The sequence below is a fragment of the Dromiciops gliroides genome, chromosome 6, assembly GCF_019393635.1.
Source record: "Dromiciops gliroides isolate mDroGli1 chromosome 6, mDroGli1.pri, whole genome shotgun sequence".
Lineage (NCBI taxonomy): Eukaryota > Metazoa > Chordata > Mammalia > Microbiotheria > Microbiotheriidae > Dromiciops > Dromiciops gliroides.
Window position 1 is genome coordinate 39,305,577 of NC_057866.1, and position 16,236 is coordinate 39,321,812.

General features: G+C 35.0%; 1 protein-coding gene across 9 annotated transcripts in view; it reads left to right on the forward strand.

The window, feature by feature from the left end:
- The window catches only part of IMMP1L (inner mitochondrial membrane peptidase subunit 1), a 100,575-nt gene that overhangs the window by 29,324 nt on the left and 55,015 nt on the right, over positions 1-16,236 (forward strand). For 5 of the 9 annotated variants that reach the window (XM_043969896.1, XM_043969901.1, XM_043969897.1 and 2 more), the window contains 2 exons: positions 3,744-3,860; positions 11,539-11,613. Coding sequence is in view for 3 of the 9 variants with exons in the window: in XM_043969902.1 (XP_043825837.1) it covers positions 3,828-3,860 (33 nt within the window). In the remaining 6 variants the exon portion in view is untranslated. The remainder of the gene's footprint in view (positions 1-3,743; positions 3,861-11,538; positions 11,614-16,236) is intronic. The other 4 variants (XM_043969902.1, XM_043969899.1, XM_043969904.1 and 1 more) reach the window with 1 other exon arrangement.

Sequence of the window (16,236 nt, forward strand, 5' to 3'; positions counted from 1 at the left end):
TTTTTTGCAATGCTTGCTAATTCTCCCTCTTACCTTACCCCCTTATCTTCTCCCTAAGTTGAGAGACAGACAGACAGACAGACAGAATACAATTCTTATAGCAAACAATCATAGTTAAGCAAAACCATTTCTAAAAATATGTCATTTTGTACCTTCATCACCTCTGCTGTCATAGCTGTGTGACCCTGGGCAAGTCACTTAACCCCAATTGCCTCACCAAAAAAAAAAAAAAAAAGAAGTGTCATACAGGCAGAAACAGCAACATCTGTCGAGGAAAACAATGAGGTTATAAACCTAGGAAGTTATTTAATGGTGCTTGGGTTGGCCTTCGGGGGGCATTTTAAAATATAATAATAATACCATGTCTTCATCATACTACTTTAAGGTGACTAAGATGGCTTTTGTACAGTATCATCAATCAATAATCACTAAACATTTTTAAATGCCTATTGTATGCTAGGCCCTGTGCTAAGTGCTGCAAGACTGTATCTTGTCCATAGATATTATCTGGGCAACCAGTTCCATGATGGTTGGACAATGATTGCCAACTTTCCTGTCTCCAGTGGAACGAAGCAGAGCTGTGAGCTCCCGTCCATGCTTTCTATCATGTTCTAGCAGTGCTGTTGGTAGCCATCAACAAGGATGAAAACTGCATCCAGGTCAGCTACCATACTGATAGTAAAGTATTTAACTTGAAAAAACTACAAGTCAGACCAAAGGGGAGCGAGCGAGAGTTGGCGCATGACTTTTTATTTGCAGATGATTGTGCACTCAGTGCAGCCTCTAAGGCTGAGATGCAAAACGTTCGGATCAGTTCTCTGCTGCTTGTGCTGATTTGGGCCTAACAGAGGTTCACCACCAGCCAGCACTATGCCATCTATATGTGGAACCATCAGTTACAACAAATGGAGAAATTTCGAATGCCAGGGGGTGAATTCACTTACTTAGCAGTATACGTTCCCGGGAAGTCCACATAGATGACGAGGATGATGCCAGTGTTCAGAGTCTCCAAAGGAAAGTATAGGAAAGAAGCAGTAAGTGACTGCTTACCAACCTGAATGGCTACAGAGCTATTGTGCTGACCTCATTGTTGTATGCCTATGAAACCTGGACTGTCTACCAACATTGTACAGTAACTAAAATGTTGAAAAGAAAAACCACCTCAAAAGATCAGTGCAATGACAACCAGGCCTCCAGAGGACTGATCAGAAAGTACGATAGCCTCACAAGATAGGATAGGTGACGGATTCAAGATACAAAACCAGACATACAAGAAATAGGGTGGTTGAAGTACTTTGCCATATGCGCAGAAGAAAAAGGAAGTTTAAAAAGGAAGAGACAAGGAGATAGCTCTCTCTAAAAAAAAAAAAAATTGAATAACACCCCCCCCCAATAAAATGAACATTTCCTGTGCTATAAAACAGAATATGAGTATGGTACATGAAATTACAAGTGTCAGTTATGTAAAGCTTACTTCTCTTTATGAGTAAATAATAAATTCACTTGGCAAGATAAGGGACCACACCCTGAGGTCCTTTCTCAAGCTAAACTTCCAAGCATTCAAATTCTACTGCAGACAAGGGCAACTCTGATGAGCTGGCTGTGTTGTTCAAATGCCAAAGACCATGTTCTAGAGAACTTACAGAAAGCAGGTGCTCACATGGAGGTTAGACAAGGTGATACAAGGACATTCTCGAGGGCTCTCTAAAGAACTTTACTATTGATTGTGAGACATGGGAAACGATGACAGGACTTACCAGCATGGTGTGCCCACATTAAAGCAGACACAGTATTTTGTAAGTAAAGCAGAACTGCAGTAGCTCAAAGGAGATGTGCAGATTTAGAGACATCTCAACTTCAAATGTTCATATGGACTATTTGTGCCTGACCTGTGGTATAGCCTTCCAAGCTTGTGGTGGTCTGAGGAGCCACAGTTGGACACGCTGTGCATTGACATCCCCCAACACACACACGCCCCCGCAACATAGTGATATTGTTTTGGTGGTGTTCAAGGAAGGACAACAACCGTACACCATCTTACAGGTCCAGAGTTCTTAACTTTTTGGTGCGATACAGACTCCTTGGACAATCTCAGGAAGCCAGCATACCTCTTCTAATAACAATATTTTAAAATGCATAAAAGACTTTTTTTTTTTTACAAAGGAAATCAGCTATAATAAGATAATGTCATCAAAATACTTCTTAAAAACAAGGTCACAAACCCAAGGTTAAAAATTTCTGTTAATAGCAACAACTGCCACCTTTTATATAGTGTCTGTTGTGTGCCAGGCATTGTGCTAAGAGCTTTACAGATGAGGAATCTGAAGTAGACAGGTTAAGTCACTTGTCAAAGGTCCCGCAACCAGCAAATATCTGAGAGCAGAATTGAACTCAGGTCTACCTGACTCCAAGCTCAGCACACTAACCACTGGGCAACCTGTTGCCTCTATCATAGAAAATAAGTTATTTGTCTTCTTTCAGGTAATAAAGGAGCTTTGTATTGGCCCATGCTCTTTAATAAGTTACATAACTATATGATTTTTTTTTTTCCCAAAGAGTTTGTAAAACACTGATGTTCAAGGGCTGATTCTACCATGTACTAGACATTATTTTGGGCAAATCACTTTTCTCAAATGAAATTTCTTTCTCCATAAAATGAAAACCACAATATCTGCTCAGTATTCTCACTGGATTGTTGTGAAATTCAGTTATGGAAGCCCTTTATAAACTATAGGGTCTCACAAACAGATCAGTCTATCATAACCATATTTATCATTCTAGTGATAATTAGTAGCATTACAAAGTGAGATGACCATGTGGCCATAAGTATAATGAATATATTAATAAGTAATTTACCATTATGGTGGCAATGACATTTCGTTAATAATGATAATAGTCATTATTTTATATTTTTATAGTACTTTGCAATTTTAAAAACATTTTCACATCTATTATCTCATTTGGTCCTCATTATAATGCTGGGAGTAGAATAGGACAGATTCCTATTTCATTGATGAATAAACTTTGGCTTATTGAAATTACCACATAGTGGTAAATTTATTAGGCAATTTATCCAAAATAACACATTTGCTACTAAGGTGTTTAATTGACATTTGAACCTCCACTAGGTATGGAATCTCTTTTGGGAACACCAATTATTATTATTACTACTAACTAACAACTACCACTACCTTATCATCATATCAGACTTTAATCTACTATAAGTGTTCAGTAAAGCAGAGCAGTGATTTTTGCTTGTTGATAACTGGTCTTTTCAAGAAGGAACGTTATTTTTAAATGTAACAGCTATTTTCAGATTGTTCTCTATTTGGGAAAATAACTTCACAGATGTAGTATTTTTAATATAGATTTGTTTTTATCTACAGTTTGTCCCATATGTCATCTCTTATCTAAAATTTGTAATCTTATTTACACTTCTGGCAGCTGTAACTCTGTGGTGGTATCCTGGAGACATTACTCCATTGACAGTTCTTTCAGTTCCATCAGGAAGTCCCTTTTCCTGCATGGTTACTTATATTTTTATTTGTTCATACCTATTTCTAGGGTGCTATCAACACAAAATTCTTTCATGCTGCCCTGACAAGCAATGAAAGGGGCAGGGGGAATGCATATCAATGTTTTTTGTACTTTATCAGCAATATTATGGATTGTTTCTGCTCTCCAGGCAAAACTATCTGATTTACTGCATAATTAATTTTATTATAATTTTGTTTCCGTTTTAGATTCCCTGAAATTATGGATTGCCCACCTGTGTTTTGAGAAAGCTTTAGCATGTGGTTTTCTGGAGATAGCACCATAAGAACTGAATGTCTTATAGAGCTGCCTTTAGGGGTAGGAAGGTAAGAGCACTTTTTCCTTTCCCATATGTAGAATCATATGCTTCTTCCCTTGTTAATTGGTGCCATGTTCCCTGTGGGTTTTGTGGATGCTATAATACTGCACCCTACTGGACGTTGAGGCATTTCCTGAAGTGCAAAGTGGCATTTTATGGACAGAAAAACAACTAGCCAGCTGGACAAATTTGTGTGGTCCTTAGCCCCAATCATAAAAAAGATCAGTAGAAAATAGGTGCTATTCTGTGATCATTAGGATGCTCCACTGCTGCTGTTAATATGTTGGCATAAAGATTTTGGTGGTGGTGGTGGTGGTGATGCCCATGCAATAGAGAACTCTAACCTTCAGATTTCATAGTCAGTTTTATTAAAAATGTCCCCAAATAGAATATGTGCATTGAAAGCTTCAGTGTTTGTCTTAGGTTTCCTGTGTTAACATTTTTCTGAATATATATACACATTTGGTATTTACTCTTCTATAATAGTTTCAGGCCCTTCTGCTTTGTGTATATCTAGGGTAGACATTTTCAAAAGGACTCACAGTAATGAATTTCTACTTTAATGGGACCTATTTTGAATGAGACATCCTGTGTTGCATTTAATGCAGTATGACTTTAAATGGGGCTTGTTTTATATGTCCACCCTATAATTTGGCTATCATGCTGTCTACTGTGTGCAATGAACTGTATTTACATAAAGTGAGTATGGGTTGGAGAACAACTGTAGTGTCTGTTGCTGACCTGCCACACTCTTACATTGTTTTCCCACGTCCTAAAATCACTTAAAATGTATAAAGCCGCTCCTTTTAAAAGTGTATTTCCACCCATTTTGAGCAGCAAAATGCCATGTGAATACAATTTGGCCTATGTGAAAACTCATAACTAACTGTTCAGAAATACTAATGCGAAAGCAATTTTGCATTACTAAATTATCTGAAAGTAACTTTATTATGTTGATTTTTTAAAATAAAAGAAATAAAATTAAATTAAATAAGCAAAAGTCTGGCTGGATTTCAGTTCCTTTTTTCTTTCTTTTTTAAAAAAATATTTGCTCTTTTCTTCATAGGTATAGGGATGGTTTGGCAAGATTATTCTGAATTGGCATTTTAGGGAACAGGACCTGCTACTTTGTTTCTTTAATTCAGAAATTATGAAAATTCATTCAATACCAAACACTTTGAAAATTTTAAACATATAATAAAATAAAACTGGTTTTGAACAAAAGGACACGGGATCTTTCTACATTAATGAAAAGATGTGCTCATAATTTTTGGAGAAAAGTTCCTGTATTTTCTCTTTTTTAATATAAGAATTACTATTCTGTTAAAATATACATCCTAATTAGTCTGTATCTGTTTTTAATGACATTTGAAATATGTTTAAGCTTCTGTATTAGAGAATTGTTAATAAATATAAATTCCGATCATAACAATTGTTGAATACTGGAAAAGAGTACAAAGAAAGTGAATATAACTTTCTTTTTCTTAAATCTTTTAAGATTAGGGGTAGATGACAGGGCAGCTAGGTGGCGCAGTGGATAAAGCACTGGCCTTGGATTCAGGAGGACCTGAGTTCAAATCCAGCCTCAGACACTTACTAGCTGTGTGACCGCGGACAAGTCACTTAACCCTCATTGCCCTGCAAAAACAAAACAAAACAAAACAAAAAGATTAGGGGTAGATGAATGTGTCCTTTGATGGTTTGGTTATAATCTTTCATGGATGATGTACTTTTAAAGGCTTTTCCAATTTTATGATCTTGTTATTTATATTTAATAGGATGTGAATAATTTAACTTTTTTCTGTGAATGTTATCTTTTTATTCTTTTCTTTAATATTCGGTCTTAACTCTAGAAGTAAAGTAATATATAACCAACAAGTATTTTTGGAAAGCCTGATATGTACAATTGCAGTCAAGAGTTACTTAGGCCATCAGTCTAATCTAATCTGCTTTTGAAGATATTTTAGCATGGTTAAAGTCCTCCAGAATGATTATGTTTCCTATTATACAGTTCACCTATTTAAGAGTTTGTCACAGTTAAATGAAGGTCCCAGTCATATGTTAAGTAATCTCGTTTTTGTAACTATTTCCAGCATAAGGGCTATAACTTCAAAATGGTGTTGTTTAGCTTACTGATATGAAACCAGTATGTACTAATGTCATGTGAGTTATTGTTAACATCTCATTAATTTGGAATCATTGAGAAATAAGGTAGTATGAATTTTTTACACTGAATCTTAATTTTTTACCTGGCAGACCTGTCAGTTAATGCTTTTTGATTGGACTCTTTCTAAAATGTATTTTGGTATTAGTTCTTTGATAAAAGAGTGTACTGAACATAATTTAATATATTTTGGATCATTCAAGGCTACCAGTAGTAGTTACTCAGTGGCAGTAGTTATTGATGATGCACTTTTATTAGTTTATTGAGATGTTTAGAACTATTTTCTCTTCTACCAAATATCATGTAGTCACATGATATTCCACTTCTGTAGTTTTTCTGTCTTCCTTTATAGAATTCTTTCCTGTTACTTATTATTAGATGACATTTGTTTTTGCTGTTATTGTGTCCTGTTACTACATAACCTGCTGTCTTATTTTACACTATGTGAGGAAGGAGAATTGCTTTACTTCTACTTTGGAGTCATTACCTTGAGCTTTGTCATAACCATTAGTCTGACTTCTGAATAAGTGAATTGTTGCAATATCTCTATCCATAAATTAATTGAATATACTGATGTGGCCCTACTTTTAGAAGACAAAATATCTGACTTTATGAAATAAATATTAGCTTTTATTCACATTACCAGATGCCAGTTCTTTTAATAGCTTACCTGTCATTAAACGATCTGGGAATAGAAATTAGAAATGTAAATTTAACTGTTAACTATTGGCACCGAAGACAAATTGGAATAGAAACTTAAAGCATTCTGAATTATATCTTAAATTGATAGGCTAATAGTTCACCAAATTTAATTTTAGCAATTTTGTGATTGAATAAGATAAAATACATTTGTTGTATAATTTCCTATACAATCCATAACGTGAATTAAAAAAAAATATTTTGGTAATTGTTCACAACCAATGTTGTAAAAGGAAGTAGATATCATTCTTGAGCCAACATAAACATCATAGAGATTTTTTTCCCTTTCTGTTTATTTGTTTTTTTAATTTAATAAATCAGGCAAATTGGTTAGAATTTTCCTGGGGAAAAAAGTCTGTAAGCTTTAATAAAGTGATTTTTTAAAAAAGTGACAAATAAATATTTTTCAGTTGTAAAGAAAATATTCTCTTCTAAAATTTTTTCAACCTTTAGTTAGAGGTTTGTTTTGTTTTGTTTTTCGTTAAGACTTTGGTCTCTCTATCTCACTCAGCCTGAAAATACAGAGTCTACTTACCAACTTTTATAGGCACAGCTGTCCTTCCAACTTGGGCCAGTTTGCCCTACCTTGGTTAGCCCTGTTGACCTTCCTAGGGCTCACCATATTGATGCTGAACTTTGTGTGGGGTATCTAATAGGTTTAGCTCACTTGGCATAGTAGATAGAGTGTTGGGCTTGGAATGAGGAACTGACTAGCTGTGTGACCCTGGGCAAATCACTTCACTCTGTTTGCCTTAGTTTCTTCATCTGTAACAAGAGCTGGAGAAGGAAATGGCAAACTACTACAGTATCTTTTCCAAGAAAACCCCAAATATGGTTGTGGAGAGTTGGACATGACTCAACAGCAGCACAATGACTACAACAACAAAAGCTCAGGACTCCTGAGCCCCAGAGATCCACTACCTTACTCACCTTCCTTGGTATGACTGGAATTACAGCTGTGAACCTGGATTTTTTTAAAGTAAAGATTTTATTACCTAGATTCATTGTATTTGAAGTGGATAATAGAGTTCATCTGGATTTTATGATGAGTTAATATCAATTTCTTTCAAATGTGATACTTTTCCTCCAAGTTCCTTTTAGTATCTCTTGGTTGTATAAAACCATTATTGTAAGTATATAACAACTTTAGCATATAAACAGCTAAGAAAGCATAAGACCACAAGGTATCATTATACCAACTATCAGAAAACTTCATCCAATTTAAGAAATGTTTACCACAAAGAACAAATTTTTCTTTTTCTAGCCCCTATTTTGATTAAGTGTGTATATATGTGTATGTGTATAAAAATGTATTCTGAAGAAGAATGAAAGGAAATGTACAAATAAATATTAATTTAAAGAAAAATATGATTTGCACCATAACAGGCACAAAAAGTGTTAGGAGAGCTATAGATAGTATAAAAGCAATTGCTATAGTTTTTCCTTTAAAAAAAACAACTTTCAGCATCATATTCAGCCATTCCTCATTCTTTTTTCGACTATCTGAAAGCTGACTCAAAGAAGTCTTCTGAGTAAATTTCCTCAAGTAATAACTACTCATGTTGATGTTGGGCTTTAAGATCTGCAAGTGTTTTCCTTCCATACTCATGTATGTGTCACATTCCATTTTGTAGTTGAGAAAACTGAGGTTCTGAGATGTTTGGTACCTTGATTATGATCACATGTAGTGCCAAGGTATAATTCAGACCCATCTCTAGGACTCTGAGGCCAACACCCTTCCATGTTGTCTTTCAAATGCCGTACTTTAGAAAAGAGATTTGTCAATAAGTTCTTGGGGGAAAATGTTGATGATTCCTTAGACATACATAGCCTTTTGATACTGTGAAAATTGTGGTGCATTATGATTCACTCTTACCTTCATCCCTTCACTGGTTACCAATCCATCCTGCCTTCCATAGAGGAAAAAGTTGGTCAAAGATGACTTTCTAAAATAACCATTCAGGTAATATTTTTATCAGCATTAGACTAAAAAGACCTAGATTTAGGAAACATAAAATCTTTTCAAGTATTCATCTGTTCAGTGTTTCTAATTCAGTGTTTCTACCAGGCAAAGTTCATTGAAGCAGCTTTATTTTACTTTTCATGAAAATTTCCTAAAATAAATGAAATCTACAAATGAAAAATGAAAATAAACCCAAACCCAATCTTCCTAAATAAGTTTATAAAACTGTTAATAAAAGAATATGAATATTTGACAATTTTACTAGCTTTAAAATTTATTTTAAGGTTGTTTTTTACTTTTCAGCATGCCCATCCATTTGCATGTAAACCATATGTATTAATAACACTCATTTTTATATTTCCAAACTTAGTAAACATCATAACATTCTTACAGTATAGTAATCTTGTTTCCTTTGCAATGTATAAAAGTGGTTTTGTTTTGGCATTTTGTTTATTGTCAGTCTTAGTAGCATATATGATTTACATTGTCACTGTATACATTTATTTTTAATATTTAAGCTTTATCATCTGAATTATTTCCTCATTTCAGGTGATTTTGATGTTTCACCACTATGCAAAAATTGAAAGAGGTGATTGTGTGTGACTTTTTACTAAGTACTTGGATTTCCTCACCTATTATTATGTCAGCAGCACTTTTGACTTAAAACATCAAATTAAATAACAATATTTTATGCTGGCTTTTATTTTAGTTCATGCATTTAAAAACTGAAAATCAGATAAAAGATAGTTTCAAAATAAATTCAGTATATTATTTATGAGTGGAGCAACACATTAGCATCGGGTTCACAATAGATCATATCGCTTTTATTCCATCTTACAAGCTTAGCAGCACAAACAGAATAATCAACATATTATTTGGCTGTCATCTGCTGAACAGAAACCAGAGATCACAAGGAGGTTTTCCCTAGCTGTGGTGATGGCCTTTTTGTTCCAAGCCCCCATCTGGGAGGGCCATGGTGTGTTATCATATGGAACGCGGGGTTTTCTGTAATCTGCTTAGCTGCACTGCAGTTTGAATCTTCATTCCATGTTTGTGTAATTTATAATTTTAATGAGACCATGGCTCTTGTGGGCTTTGAAATATATTAAAAGCTCTTTTGTGCATATGCTTTTGTTCTTGCTTAATAGGCTCAGTGTATTTAAAACTGATGAATTTTTATTCATGGATTTGGATGTCTGGGGATTAACTTAGACTGAATATCATTGCACTCATCTATTGATGTTTAGAAAGTTTTTTTTTTAATACTTGTAACCATAAGAAGTAAAAAAAAATATATAGAAATTTTAAACACTAGGAAATAATGAAATGGCCTTACTAATTTAAATTTTGTTCTTGTATCATATTTAAAATTAGTTGTAAGATCACTTAAGGTAATTATTGTAAAGCAATAATTGTGAAAAAGCAACTCTTCCATGATTTGAAATCCTAAATATTATTGTATATATTTGAATAATGTTTGTGATAGAGGGGAGAAGGAAAAATAAAGTGGTAGTACAAATATTGGCATTTATTAATATAAATATATCTTATGTTCACTTCTTCGTAATTCTCAAATTATAGGTCCTAAAATTGAATTGTTCAGTTTTTTAAATGGTTTATAATTTTTCTATGGTTAATGCTTGAATAATTTATTTCATTAAAGGATTTGTTAATAGAGGAAATAATGGGAAGGAATTAGAAAACCCTCTTACTTTATAACGTTAAAATAATATTTGGGTGATTTTTTAAAAAACTTGAAATTCTTTCATTTTACTATTTATAACCTATAATTAATATTTTGTCACAGGTTTATAGTTGGAAAGGACCTCATAGACTATCCAAAGAAATTGTACAGCATTTTTGCACAATTATTATGGGCCTGTCTTCATCCAGATGGAAGCTGGAAATTGTCAAATAATGTAGATTCATACCTGCCTTAAAACTCATTTTAAGATGCTTCTCTGTTGAATAATACATTGAACCTATATTAGTTCTCCTGAATTTACTGAGGCTACGAATCTGACATGAAATCCTCAGAAGCGTTATTTGTAATTTTTTTTTGAATGAGTGGCAGTTATGATTGGATGATCATTTTCTCATGAAGCAAAAGAAGTAAATTAAGAATGAAGATGAAATCACAAGGGTTTTCAGCTTTCTTCATTATTTGTGAGATAGGTATCATAATCATTTGCTTTTCCATAGTGACTCCCTACTTCAATTTCCCTCTTATTTATAGAAGTTCAATTAGCTTTGTTAAAACTTTAAAAAAATTTATATATATGTGTGTGTATGTATATAGGGATATGTGCATATATGCATGTTTGTATATATACATATATATTACACACATATACATACACACATGTATATGTCATTGGATTATTTTACACACTATGAAACAAAATTCTACTCATGACTAGACAGTTCTTTTTCTTTCCCTTATTTTTTAGTTAACATTGCTTTTCAAAGGCTGGTTTGTTATGTGTAATTCTAATATTTATATAGAAAGGGATAGAGACCAGTCCTGTGATTTCACTGTCTTAAGTCAAGAAACTAACTCCCTGATGAGGAAGCTGTCTTTGCCAATGCAGAACATTCCTTCTCTGCAAGTTAGAATTTTACAGAGTTGCCTAGAGCATTGAGGGTTGCTCCTTGTCACAGGGCCATTATGTGTCTGCTACAGGACTCAGACTAGGGGCTTCCTGGATCCTTTATCCACTTGGCCAAATTACTTCTCAGTAGCATAGAATAATACTAATTCACATGTATATAATATTCTAAGTTTTGGAAAGCACCTTCCCAAAATCCTACTGTGAGATAGGTAGTGCACTTATTTTTATCTCCATTTTTTCCCATAAGGACACTGAAGCAGAGAGACATTGCTTGCCCATTGTCACACATCTTGGAAGTACCTGAGCTGGAATCATAACCCAGGTATGCTGATACCTAGTCCAGTGTGTTCTATCCATCATCCCCCCTGCTGCTTCTTCAGTTTGGTTCATATGATAAAAGCAAATCTGCAATAATATTGCAAAAGCAAACAAATTCTCAGTGTTATCAGAATAAGCTGAACTACATGAAGTCAAAAGGCTTACATTTTTAATACATTAGAAGACTGAGGGTTTTTATGATTTGTTACATCATTTAAATCCTAGTAGCAGTGTTTATAACAATATGTGCTGTATCTCAATTTTAGAATATTTTAAACTGTTTGAGTATAAACAAAAGAGTACTAGACTTAAAAGACTTGGTTTTGAATCCCTTTTCTGACAGTGAAGATAAGTTGTTTTTGCTCTTTGAACTTTAGTTTGTATATATTTGAAATGGGTCTAAATCTGTGAAATATATACTGTATCTCTCATGGGTTGTTATAAGTAAAGCACTGGATAAATGTTGGTAACGCTTTCTTACCCGTTCTCTGCCAAAACCAGTATTATTATTGTTTTTCTTTCAAAGGGTAATGCTATGACCAAATCTACATGATTTGACAGTGATGTCATCAACCAGCAATATTCTCCAGCCATTTCTTAAGTGCTAATGTGCTGCGTGCTAAAGACACAAAGACAAGAATGAAGCATTCCTTGCCCTCCAGGAGATAACATTTCTACTGTATATAACAGTGCAAGACACATTCAAGGTCGTCAAATACAAGTCAGGGAGATAGGGAACTGGGGAGATCAGGAAAGGCTTCTGGGTAGACGATGGTGCTTCAGCCCCGTTTCGAAGGGAGATGAGGATTTTATGAGGTGGAGGTGAGAATGGAGTTCCACAGGGAGTTGGCCACCGCAAAGGCACAGAGATGAAAAATGGGATCTGTGTGAGAAACGGAGGAGAGATCAGTTTTGCTGGCTCAAAGAATGAAGGCAGGCTGCTCAGGCACCATCTTTTCCATTAGGCCTTTCCTGACGCCCTTCAACTGCTAGTCTTTCCCTGCCCATACCTCGTAGTTAACTCATTTGTATATGTTTCTATTTATTCACATTATGTATGTGCTGTTTTTATTCATGTATGTACTTTTGGTCTCCCCTGTAAGCATAGAAGCTCCTTGAGATTAAGGATTCATTATTTTTAGTTGTAGACTGATAATGCATAATGAGGCTGGAAAGAGAGCTTGGGGCCAGGTTATGAAATTCTTTAAAGTACCTATGTATGTAACTGTAACCACAGGAAGCTACAAAGGATTAGTTAAAATGTAGCTCTCTGCCCCCAAGGGTGTGAGGGGGGAGACAAGAAACAAGCATAAACCACCATATACAGCACTTCATGTTAAGTGTAAAATAGAGCATTTACTAACTACTCGCCCCTTTTCTAGTGGGGGGAGGGGGTTAAGGGGGGGGTCCCTGCCCTCAAGGATTTACTGTTTTCCCAATGGGGGAAAACAAGTCAAAAGAAATGAACATGCATCTCTTTAAGCACTTCCCATGTATGTGGTGAAGTGCTGGGAATACAAATACAAACTGAAAGAAAGAAAGACAGTAAGACAACACATAAATGGATTCTAGGGTTGGAGGAAATCTACAGTCAAGAGTGGAGCCTGAAGTAAAATGAAGACACGGCTGGCTGGCTCCTTTTCTTAAAGTGGAGGTCCTGGGAGGAGCTGACCTCACAGGAAGGGTCTACACAGGGTGGAGGGCACCTCCTTTTGAGGAGCATGTAAAAAGTTGTCCATACAAGTTATTTGTTTGTTTGTTTGTTTTTTGTTTTTTGCAGGGCAATGGGGGTTAAGTGACTTGCCCAGGGTCACACAGCTAGTAAGTGTCAAGTGTCTGAGGCTGGATTTGAACTCAGGTACTCCTGAATCCAGGGCCAGTGTTCTATCCACTGCGCCACCTAGCTGCCCCCCATACAAGTTATACATACGTGATCATTGTATCTTCTCTGGTAGGAGATAGCAGCAGGAGGAGGAGGGGAGGGAACTGAAAGGTGGGGGTTTGAATGGAGTCCCAGAGATAGCCAGGAGCCAGAGACTAAGATGAAGAGCATTCCAGTCTTGGAAGGCAGCCCGTGGAAATAGAGTCCCAAGAGATGCAGCATTAGGCTCCAAGAACAGTAAGAGGGTCAGTAGAACTAGACAGCTTCTTGGAGAGAGGAGGAAGTTGTGAGAAGATTGGGAAGGCAGGTAGGAGAAAGGTTGTGAAGGGCTTTAGATGCTCAGTGGAGGATTTCTATTTGATCCTGGAGGTAATAGGGAGCCACTGTATCTTATTGAGCAGGGAATGACAATTTGGTCAAATCTGTAATTTAGGAACATCACTCTGGCAGCTTAGGGAAGGATGGATTCATGTGGGGGAAAATGGGGTTTCAAGACCTGAGAGAAGACTATGGCATTAGTCCAGGCATCAGGTGATAAAGGCCTGCCCCTGGGTGGTAGCAGTGTGTTTGGAGGGAGTACAAAACAAAATGCTGTCTAAGTGCTGAGCAAAGGTTGTTATTAATACCAGCAGAGGTGTATGAGACTATAGAAGAGTGGATTACTTTGATAACTAAACAAGGCAATCTGTGATCTTCCACTGAGGGTGGGGGTTGGGAGAGGCTGATTACAAGCCTTCCAAACATTGCTCTTCTTGTGTAGACTTTGGTCCTATCTTTCCATTAATCTTGTACAAAGGGATGACCCAAACTTCCAGAGGTCTTTCTTTGGTTCTTTTACTGGATGAATGAATTGAATTGAATCGAATCTTTAGTTGGAATAGTTGGGATTCCAGGTGTGCCACGTGCCATCAATGTGTCCATCAGGCTTGTTTGATTGTTTCTTCTTTGTTACTAGGAAAGATTCAGATAGCTTGGTTATACAGCGTGGGAAATAATGGTGGCGTTAAAAACAAAATGCATCAGTGAAATTCAGAGTTAAAAATTAAGTGTTGAGATTTAAATATTAAATTTCTGTGTGCAATTTGTTATTTTTTTGGAATTAAGTGCTTTATTACATTTAAGCTATTTCATTTTCTGAAAAATATTTCACTACTCCAGAAATATTTAAGACAAACCAATTATAAATTATCAAACAGTTATAAAATATCTCCTACATGCCAAGCTCTGTCCTAGGGATCGTTGCACAAAGATGACAATTGGGAGAGCCTCCACCCTCGAATAGCTTGGAGTTGAGTCTAAGCTGTTGGTGAAGGGCACATTGGATTTGGAGGCAGAAACCCTAGATTCAAGACCTCGTTCCACTTTACTTGTATGTGTAACTGAGGACAGATGTGTGTCTTATGTATAAAATGGAGTAATAATACTTAGACGACGTACTTTACAGAACTGTTGTGAGGAAGGCAGTTTAATAAGAACAATGTGTGTTATTTTTAGAGAACAAGCAATATTTATAAATAATTTTCAGTGTGTGCAGTTTGGAGACTGGGGTTATACATTCATTCAGTGGATTTTGTACAGTCTTGGTTGAAGGAAGGGAAGTCTTATAGATCCATTCTTATAACCATTTGATGCATTGAGTCAAAAAATCCAAATGGCATGACAAAATTAGTAGAATTTTTTTACATATCTTAGTCCTCCTTATAGCAATTTTCTAATCATGACCGATAAAGAAATCTCTATTCACATGTTTTGTTAGAAATAAATAGTGTTTTTTATAGCTTGGCTATTGCCATAACGGACATGTTTCTTCTCCTATTAGTGATTCATTTTTTAAAATGTAAAATTATTATGATTGCCACCTGACTCCATTGTTTTTTAAAAAGTTACATCATCATCATGATAGGATGATTACATAAGGTACTTCTCACTTTATCCAAGAAATGTTTTGTTATAAAATGTTATCCATAATCATTTTTTTATGATGGAATCACATTTAGATATGTTGGAACAGAACTTACCATTTAAAAGAAATCTATTCTTCAGTAAATTACAAAATCTCTTTTTAAAATCTAGCAATAAAATCTTTCCCCCTTCGATTTCTTTTCTTCTTTTTTTTGTTTGCTGCCTACATTTTATACTCTTTTAAAGATGGGTATTGCATAGAAAAAATTTCTATTGAAATTCCATAGATTTGTCTAGGGTTTCAGAAACTGAACTGTAAAATGTCTTGTACATTATTTCTAAGTACAGGATTTTATTAATTCACTGATATGCTTTAAAATAGCTAGTTAAGAATTACAAAATAGAAAATATGCTCAATCTGAATTTGTTCAATAATTTAAAAAATGCATAGATTGAAAAGATCAGGAACTGGAAGTATATCTACCACCTTAAATAATGCAAATCATTTTCCCACTAATACAGAATTGATCCACTTAAATATGCTTTTATTAATCGACAAAATTAGAATGGCATGAAGCATTAATTTTTTTAAGTTTCCAAATTATGAGGAACTACATGATTTTTATTACATTCACATATCTTACACATGCTTGTTATATTCTTTTACTTATCTACATTTTTATTGACTTCTCACTGTGACTACCACATTTAAAATGTTGGCACAGAATGTTAAACCACCTTTTAAACAATGCCACTAGTTCCTGGGAGATGATAAATCCATCCATTGATTTCCTAATTTTATTATGTACACAGTCAATTGTAATCCAAGATTACAGCAAACAA